At 40.1% G+C, this 10,638-nt stretch overlaps 1 protein-coding gene across 17 annotated transcripts in view; it reads left to right on the plus strand.

Annotated features, from left to right (window-relative positions):
• ablim2 (actin binding LIM protein family, member 2) overlaps positions 1–10,638 on the plus strand; it is an 87,353-nt gene that overhangs the window by 21,592 nt on the left and 55,123 nt on the right. For all 17 annotated transcript variants that reach the window (XM_034856272.1, XM_034856271.1, XM_034856278.1 and 14 more), the window contains exon 2: positions 9,939–10,103. In XM_034856272.1, coding sequence (XP_034712163.1) covers positions 9,939–10,103 — 165 coding nt within the window. The remainder of the gene's footprint in view (positions 1–9,938; positions 10,104–10,638) is intronic.

Here is a 10,638-nt window from a genome sequence, read left to right on the forward strand (position 1 = left end):
TCTGGATTTACCCTGCAGAGATCTGAGGACCAGGTAACCATAGTCGTCAGATTGGACAGATAGTCTAGCTAGCTGTCTATATTTACCCCCCAGAGATCTGAGAACCAGGTAACCATAGTCCTCAGATTGGACACATAGTCTAGCTAGCTGTCTGGATTTACCCTGCAGAGATCTGAGGACCAGGTAACCATAATCCTCAGATTGGACAGATAGTTTAGCTAGTGGTCTGGATTTACCGTGCAGAGATCTGAGGACAACAACCATTGCTCCAAACATCACAAAACTTAAAGGAAATGTCCTACTATGCACCTAAAACCTGTAAATTTCAATGGACATTGACCACTAGGGTGGGTTAGCAATGCAAAGTATTGAGTATCAAAAAAGGATTCATGTCCGTCAGGAAATGAGTTACCTTGGTCCACTTCCTACACCTCTCTGTTCATATGACATGTCCTTGTCTTTATAAGGGCTGAGACAACAAGGACACACTGGAGTCATTTACCAGGAGGTCAGAGGTCAGCTCTCTGTCGTGCTTGACTTCAATGCTGTTGTGGTCAGGTTGCACACAGGTGCATGTCAGAATCCACCTGTCATAACTCCTAATGTCTATGCTGTGTGGATCTATACTGGAATATCCAGCTATTGGCGAATTCTCGGCTCCTTTTCCCTGACTTGGTCTATAAGGCTCTGTTCACGTCATTATAAATCATTTTGTCTAGGTCTTTAAAAGGTTGTGTTCCTGGACTAAAATCTGCCGTTCATGCACTTTTTTCCACTGTCACTTTGGTCATAACTTTGACAACATAGTCACTTGAAATAAGCATCGTTATAACCTTATTAAAACATTAGTTGTGTTGAAGATACAATGGGAATCGGAAGGATATCTCTTCAATATTAATGCTAACGTAGATGAGCAATGTTGATTTCAGATATATGCATAAGCAACTGTGTAGCAAATTTTTCAAATCAATATGGAATTTAGCATATTTATTTTGTTTTATCATTTCACTTCCACGCAAAACATGTTTTTTTTTTAATTTAGAAGTGGATTACCTAGATTTTGGAGTTTTTATTGGGCATAGAAACTGGTGTTGGAAATTAGTTTCAGCTATGTACCCGTGTCAAACTTTCTCAGTACTTATTTTGCGTATTCTGCAAATATAGCTGTACTTTCATGTTTTTGATAGCTGCTTATAGCTGATGTGACTTTCACAAAGGCTTTCTCCCTAAAACAGCGCGAGAAAGACAACATGCAGCAGAGCATCTAACAAGTAAGCTAGGAAGATGAATATTGAAAAAAACTTAAGGTGCATATTTTGGGATTATTAATATTACCAACCATTGCTTCCACAACTGGCAGCAGTATTTGACCTTTTTTGGTTGTTGTATGCAAATAAGTATATCGTTATGCTAATCAATGCTAATCGTATTGTTCAATTTAATGCATTTATAGTGTCAAATCCAGAGGTGTCACGTAACGAAGTACAAATAATTACTTAAGTTGAAATTTGGGGCATCTATACTTTTCCATGAGTATTATTTTACAGCAGACCTTTTACTTGTACTTTTTACATTTTCACGCAATTATATGTACTTTCTACTCCTGTGTGTGTATATATACAATATATATATGTCACGGTAGTAAAGGTTTTTCCCGTTTTGTATGTACTCTGTGGCCGCAATGGTTTATTAGTACTATAGTATAGAATAGCCCCTGCAGTTATGTCGAGTTAGGCGCTAAAAGGCTGGCTTTCCACTAGATTTTCCTTCTTTAAAAAACAAACAAAAACCCATGCAGATAAATGTCCTGTCCGGATAGAGTGAGTCCGTTGCCCTCCCAGATCCCTGCAGCTGAGCGTGGATGTACATGTACATTCCGATAAAGGCTGTTGATAACATGCCTCTGAAATTTGACTTTTTGCACCATCGCAATACTTATAGGTAACTAGCCATCATATCTTCCGCACCATGAAACACATGTTAATACTCTTACACTTGTAAATATACAGTATATGCTTCTTTAATGTATTTGCATTGTACTAAACATGTTCATTTTCAATGGGCATCAATGCGGCTGAAACAGGTGCATCCCAAATGTTTCAACATTAAAATTTTATTACAACATTATAGTCATTATGGCCATTGTCCTTAATGGCATTTTCCATAATCTGCATAGAGTAGGTCTAGACCACATTCTACAGCGGCACTATCTCTGTGCCCAAAAGTGTCCAAACAAAGACAATCAGAAAACGGTATTTCACTGAAAACACCAGTGAAACATTTACTCAGCTTTTCTCATCCACACCTGGCCTCTCTGGGCTATCAGTGACTGAGCTTGTAGATCATTTCAACTGTAAAATTAGAAATGTTATTGATGCCATTGCTCCCACTAAGGTAAAAGTTGTCTCTGGTAAAAAAAGATCTCCATGGAGAAATAACCTACTGGTGAGAACAGAAAAAAGAGAGTGTAGGAAAGCTGAACGAAGGTGGTGAAAAACAAATCTCCTGGTACATTATAACTCCTATAAAGAGAGACTTCGCATTTATAATTTGGAACTAAGGAATGCAAGACGAACCACCCAGACCTCTTAGGTCATCTGGGACAGGTCTACCTTCTGTCCCCAGAGTCAGAACTAAACAGGGTGAAGCAGCTTTCAGTTTCTATGCTCCTCATATCTGGAATAAACTCCCAGAAACCTGCAGAGCCGCTGCTACTCTCAGTTCTTTTAAATCAAGGCTGAAGACCTTTCTTTTTGATGTTGCCTTTCTTTAAATTATGTTCTTTTAATGTTAATTTCTTATGCTGCACTGTAACTTTTACTCTTGTGTTTTATGTGTCTTAATGTTTCTATTTTTAATTCACGTGTTTTATCTGGTTTTATTTTTTAACTGTTTTTATTTTTTAAATGATTTTGTGTAAAGCACTTTGAATTGCCCTGTTGCTGAAATGTGCTATACAAATAAAGCTGCCTTGCCTTGCCTTGCCTTACATAGAGTAGGTCTAGACCACATTCTGCATAGAGTAGGTCTAGACCACATTCTACATAGAGTAGGTCTAGACCACATTCTGCATAGAGTAGGTCTAGACCACATTCTGCATAGAGTAGGTCTAGACCACACTCCACATAGAATAGGTCTAGACCACACTCCACATAGAGTAGGTCTAGACAACACTCTACATAGATTAGGTCTAGACCACATTCTACATAGAGTAGGTTTAGACCACATTCTACATAGAGTTGGTCTAGACCACACTCTGCATAAAGTAGAAAGACCAAACAAGTTCCCCATGATCAAGCATTTGGTGTGGTAGTGAGGAAAACCTTCCTTTAAACAGGCAGAAACCTCGGGCAGACCCAGACTCTTGGTGTGCGGCCATCTGCCGCCTCCGGTTGGGAATCAGATGCATAGATACAGAAATATGATTCATAGGAATTATAGCAGTTGGCATGATGCGGCGTGGCATTCAAGATAATAGAACTATCATTAGAAATAACTCTTGAACTACTCGCAAGACAATGCTAAGGGAAATGATTGGCTCAAAGTAACGTTTTCAACTCCTACAGTATATTAACAATGCATTCCCACTAGAGTGTTGACCTGTCCGAACCCGACCCGAGCCCGACACAGTTAAAATCTAATTTTTTCTCTAACTAATGACACATAATGTTTGTGTTTTACTAAGCAACTGTAGGAAGGCATTTGGAAATGTCAACAGATGAGCGCATTGGCGCATACGGGGCAACACGGTTATGTTAATAAGCTGTTTGATATAAAATGTTCAATGTGTTAATCTTTCCTCGCTTCGATTCAGAACATGGTCAGAAAACCAAGGGAGACTCGTTACCTCCAGGGCTGTCCGAACCCGGCCCATCGGGTACCGCTGGGTATCGTCGAGCTCGGTTCGGGTGTCCACACTGTCTAATTCCAACACAAAAGGGCAAAGAAAATAATTTCCTTCATGGTATTGTGAAGGACTTTTTTAAATCAAGTTTTCCAATGGGTACAAGAACACCATTTGGTTGTTCACTTTGACTGTCATTTAGGTTATTCGGTATCATGCCGAATACTAACTGGCTTTTCCATACAAATAAGAAAAACATTTAGTCTCATTTTTGAGATTAAATGTCACCAGGTCACCAGCTCGGCCAGCACCATGTACTGGTGCTGTGAACATTTGGACCCCCTGCGGGCCTCTGCAGAAGGTTCACACCAGGAATGTGCCTGAGAACCACGGGATCCCCGTGAGTTGAAGGAACACTCTATTTTTAGGAGGTGCTGGAGCATGGCTTCTTGGAAAGGCATTTGAGATATTAATGGTTGTGTGGTCCACTGTGGAGTGGGCTAGCCTTCCTTATCCCATGCATATGTACCTTAAAAGTGGAGTTATGAAATAGGTTGGTGTAAGAGATTTTTTTTGTCTGCTGTTGTAGGTAGGTGTCAAGTGAACAACGGGGTTTTTGGGACGTACTCAATAGAGCCCGATCGATAAAGGATTTTTAAGGCCGATACCAATACTTATATTTGGTTATTTAAATACTCGATATGCCGATATACAAAAAAAAATAATCCAGAAATGTGTTACAAAACATTAACAGATTTCCCAAACATTAGTTATTTATGAGTGCTTACTAAAATAATATGGTGATAATTTGTTTTCTTGTCACAACAGAAACAGAGGAACATCAAACTATGTTACGTTCTGATAAATAAGATGTATAAAAATACAAATTTAACATATAAACTTGAACAAAAACATCATCATCACAAAAAAAATCAGTGGTGACACCAACACCATCGCTAACAGCGAGCGTTGTAGAGCGTCCTCTGATGGACAGACTATGCAGCACCATGACTAACAGGGACGTTGTAGAGCGTCCTCTGATGGACAGACTATGCAGCACCATGACTAACAGGGACGTTGTAGAGCGTCCTCTGGTGGACAGACTATACAACGCCATCACTAACGGGGACGTTGTAGAGCGTCCTCGAGTGGACAGACTATACAACGCCATCCCTAACAGGGACGTTGTAGAGCGTCCTCTGGTGGACAGACTATGCAACGCCAACACTCATAACATGGTTGACAGTCCGCTTTTATTGTTTAAATATTCATTTAACATGATGAAGATAAATATTTTTTTTTAATCGGCCATTATAATTGCCGATTTGCTCTAATTGCTCTAATACTGAATTCCAATCCCAGCAAATGTGTTCTGTTCCATATCTTTGAGCAAGATATGGAACGTGTTCTTTCTAATATGTTCTTGGTGACCTTATTAGATAATTGCATGGGTTCTTCTTCATGATGCATCAGAGAGCGTCGTATTGATCCATATTGTGCAGCCACCATTGTTGGCCGATGTCCATGATGTCCACGTCCTCCATGACGATGTCCAGTGAAACATCTCAGTGGACGATGACCTTGTTGTCAGGGGCTTTGGTGGAGTTAGTGGGCCACGCTGCTCGTCTGTATTGGCCTATATCCGTCTCTTCTCTGCTGTCTTGACTGACGCCCGGCTGAAGCGTCAGTCAAGAACTGAAACTGAAACTGAAACCAAAATCATATAGACAGTATTAAATAAGTGTCTCTGTCTCTCTCTCTCTCTCTCTCTCTCTCTATGGTCCATAGGCAATATGCAATAACAACTATTCAAACTGATGATTTTGAAAAAGACAGTGACAGCCTAAGTGTCCACCTGCAGGTCCATTTGCAAAATCAGTCTAGTAGCCTCATGCCTCTGTTTGGGCATGTGGTATGGTACATGTGTGCTAGTGGTAAGATGCAAATGAGAGGTCAGCGGTGCGACTGTATGCAGCACAGACATTGGATTGCATTGCTGCCTGCCTTGCTGCGACCTTTGGGAAATCAGGAGTGGCTGTCAGCCAGGGAACAGACACCAGAAAGGCTGAGTGATGACATGGGCAACTGGTGCTGGAGAAGAAAGGGAATGGGCATGGGTGGGGGTGGCAGGGAGGGGGCCGGACTCTATGTGCTGCCCCACACGACACAGTCACTCTCTTTTCTCAATCATAACCCCTTTCAAACATGCACTCCAACCCTAGTATCTTCTTATTTTTACTTTTTTTTTTTATTTCTTTTTTATGTTGTTTACTTGAATGTTATGTTTGTCTGTGGACCAAATTTGTTATAAATGTCTTGTCACCGTGGGATAGAGGGAAACGCAATTTCGATTTCTTTGTATGTTTTTGACATGTGAAGAAATTGACAATAAAGCAGACTTTGACTTTGACTTACAACCTCCGCCTGTCAGTCAGTCCCCAGGGCTGAGAAACCACCGTTTTGCCTGCTCGTCTCAGAGGAAGTGTAACGTCAACAGTACCGTGAACGCTTTCGCCACGGCATTAATATATCACCGCGATCAGTTTGTATGTGTGTGACCACATTCACCGGGACTCTGTGATCGCAACAAAACTGTAGAGCTGATGTAGTTTGCTCGTGTGTGTGTGTGTGTGTGTGTGTGTGTGTCTCTGTCAACATGCAGAGAGGACAGATGAGCTTGCTCTCAGATATCTGATTTAGCGTGAATCGGTCCACGATAGTACTGACATAATTCGGCCAGTACTCCAAAAAGTACGGAGTTGGGTACCCCACCCTAATGTACGGATTTGGGTCAACGGACATTGTCCGTAGTTCATGTAAGAAAACCCCTGTAGAAAGGAAAGTCATTACTACCGTACATCACCTATATCCAACTGAATTATTATTAATATATATTATTATTATATAACAGTTTCATAATTGATTTGGTCCTGACTGTATGTATGACCAGGTGATTCGAGGGCATTCTGGGATATACATTTGTGAATAAGTGACAATGCATTAAGAGACTATCCTGCCTGAAGCAGGGAAACATGGCAGCACCACCCAGGATAGATAAACCCCCCCGACTGAATGTCTGGAACAACTTGCCGCGACATCCGGCCCAGAATATATCATCCTTGCTTCTACTTGCTCTTTACAGTCGAAGTAAAGACTGAATTGGATCCCCCCAAACAGGTGCAAGGGTACAGCAGTACGGCTCCCCTGAGACTACCAATCCCAGTCTCTACCCCGTAATCCTAACCCTCCCAGCACTTTCTCGCTTTTGCACTGTTGTGTCTTCCAGATGGTTGCAATCAACTCGGCCTCAGACCTCTTTCACAAGGACTCGAGACTTTCCCCCTTGGAAATTCTTGCCTTTATTGGTTAGCGCGCCCACATGTACGCTCAATAAAACCCCACCACCTACATAATAGAGTAATAGAATCCAGCCATGTCCAAAATCCCTATTCCTGTCTCAACTTCATTTCAAAGTCCGCACATTTTCAAATGAGGATTGAATGAAGGCGGCTTTGTGGATTTACAAATTCTAAGAGATCTTAGGAGGTTTGGGAAGCTATGTTTATGTTGGACATAATTATAATAGCTATGTTCCATACACTTGATGAAAGGTCCTTGTTAAAGTTGCTGAAGAATGTGTTGCTCCTCGTCTGAATACACTACCGGCTGTTTGTACGTTACGTTACAATTACAATATCCAACCTAATTCCATATTTAATACTACACACTCAAAAATATCCCAACAAACATGTGACTTCTCTCTTTTAATTAGTGCCTTATTTTAACCATATACAGTACCTGCATCAAAGCAGTGTGTCAAATGAGGGCGAAAGGTTCCATAACCCTATAATAACTTTCATATCTTCTATAAATATACCATTATGAAAATGGGATTTTCTTTATCTCTACTGTGGGCTGTGGTTGTTTTCTTTCTTTTTTTGGGGGTCAAACTGACCCATTTTAAAGAAATATGTGACTATGAAATATGGATTTATTTCAACCAGATTACCCAAAAAACATACGTTCTTCAGGTGACATTAATGATTACTTTCATTGAATTTTGGGGTGTTTTATTTAATCTTATAGCATTTTAATTCTTTTTTTTAATGGTTTCAAAACAGTATCCGGACTAAACGTTGACATCTACCCACTCAACATCCTCTTATTAGTCAAAATAATTAATAATTTCTTCCTTTTTAACTAAAGACGTATGTATAATTTGATATAAATGAGGTTTGATGACCATGAATTCCAAGAATAAGTGTAAAACCTGTTATTAAACCAGCTTAGGTTTTTTTTTTTTTTTTAAAGCGCCAAAAGCTGGAAAAAGCATCAAAAACATCGGAAAAGCACAAAAAAATGGTCATTTTCAATTATGACCTGGGAGGGCAAGTTCATGGTTAACGGGAAGACAACACAGGGGTTAAATAAGGAAGTCTCTTCAGTCTAAATTACTTTTTTCCCTGAAATGCATTGGGATACATTTGTCAGGCTGGCTAAATGGGCTCCTTATTTTTTCCACATTATACAGTCCAAACAGTTCAATAGAGTGGAATAGCTTTAACTTAATATAAGTCATATTGTGCCAATAAAAACCCCAGTACACATGCAAAGAAATGAGTGAATCTGAAAGAAGGATGTTGAAAAGAAGATCGTTCTTAGTGGGTTTATTATCCCAACGCTTCCTTCCTTCTTTCTCTCTCTCTTCATTTGATGAACTCCCCTTACCGAGCCCAATTACCGGTAACCATGGAGGCCTGGAGAAGCCGGCCTGATGACACAAATGTTTCCTGAGAACACAAAGGGCCTTTCATTCAGCTGATGCCGCGTACATTGTTGAAAGTACGGGAGCATATTATGGGTTCTGATGAAAGGTCTCCAGGGAATTATTGCAAGGAACTGCAATCTATCTTTAGCTGATGGAAACAAGAAACAACTTTGCAATAATGAATTATGACACTAAAAAACTACGATTTGTGCGTTCGATAATGGGTGTCAGATAATGTTGGAGTTTCTGTTCCTGTTTTCCATCTACTCCACACACACTCTGTATATCTTTATTATCTGTATATATATTTTTCCATTACAAGTACTTTTTCAATGTTATTTATGGCCACAGGTGAATATAACTTATATTATGGGTACTTACTTTTGCATTATTATTTTAATTGCATATTCAATTTAATTTTAACGTCACTTACTTACACTGCAATATTGTTGTTGTTCTTTTTTTGTGCTACGGCAACCGCACTTTACTTTACAATACCTTTATTTGATGCCACTTTACTTCAGTCTACCTTCTGCTCATTGTCTACTGTTTGCCTGTTTTTCTTGTGTGTTTACTTGTTTGTTTTTTTGCTTTTTATTGGAGAAAATACCACTGTAACAAGGGAATTTCCCCCCTGTGGGATGAATAAAGTATTATCTGTTCTAATCTAATCTAATATTTATTAATGAAGATGGATGACGAACTGGGGAAATGGGAATATGACTTAAACCTACCCCACACTAGCTACGCTTCCATCCATGTGTCAATCAAATTATCTGAAGTTAAACCCGATATAAACCTGCGGGGATGACGTCACATGACGCTGTTTTGCGATCAAATCGGTAAATCGGATTGATTTTAGACATTTAAGGTGTTTCCGTTGATTTTCGCACTGAATCGCACAACTTTCAAGTTTTTCTTCTTCTTCTTCTTTGTTTTGTGGCGGCTTGCAACCATCAAAGGACCTAATCGCAATTCATTATTTATTCGGCAAATAACGTTTCCATCATTATCGCGTAAGCCGAATGTCGATCAAAAGAAATTCTGATGAGACCGAATGTTTTTCGTTTGAGTCGATATTCATAAAATTCCATTGAATTTGACTGTTTCCAGAAGGAATTTGTCATTCAATATCACTTAATATGGATAAAACAGTGTGGATGATGGATACCTTTCAGCTTCATCACCAAATTCAATAGTTCCTAATGTCACTTTGGCTGTTGTCATCATTGTTTGTCCCTATGTGTACCTTCTACACATAGTCCAAATATATGCTAGAATAGGATCTAAAATGGTGTCCTGTCTGTCTCCGTGTGTCTCCTGCAGTGTTCCAGCAGCAGGCTGTCCACAGCCCTCTGGAGCAGCAGAAGAAGAAAGCCAAGCAGGGCGGAGGAGGACCCATACCCTGTCAGAACTGTGGGAAGCCATGCAAAGGGGAGGCCCTCCGCGTCCAGAACAAACACTTCCACATCAAGTGCTTTGCCTGTAAAGGTACGTAGCCGCCAGCTATAGCATCTCTCTGCAGTACCATCTTCTGTGTCATATAAACTCCGATGGATTCTGATTGGCTCTCAGTGTCTCTAGCATTCAGCAAAATGGCTCTGATATTGTCCGCCACTGCCCTTGTCGTTGTACTGTAGTTGTGGTGTGGACTCCACCATCCACTGTAGTTAGAATCCCTTTGAAAACTACATATTTCTAGTTATGGTTATTGTTCTTGGTGTGGACGGTCCTTTAGACCTGCTGGTGGCAGAGGTATAGAAGTAAACCTGCATAATCTTTGCATTAGGTTAAGTATTTGTGATTTTTGACGTGTGATGTCACACTGTTGCCCAGTGTTGTCACTTTTAAGGGGACTGAGTCCAGAGCAGCAGATTTACCATTCTTGTGAGGTCATTTCTAAGGATATTGTTATTGATAGTTTGGCAATAAGACGGAATTAGCTAAGAAAGTTATTACTGATGGGTCGGTTAGCTACTCTGTGTGTGTGTGTGTGTGTGTGTGTGTGTGTGTGTGTGTGTGTGTG

Source organism: Etheostoma cragini, chromosome 19 (assembly GCF_013103735.1).
Source record: "Etheostoma cragini isolate CJK2018 chromosome 19, CSU_Ecrag_1.0, whole genome shotgun sequence".
NCBI classification, from domain to species: Eukaryota; Metazoa; Chordata; class Actinopteri; order Perciformes; family Percidae; genus Etheostoma; species Etheostoma cragini.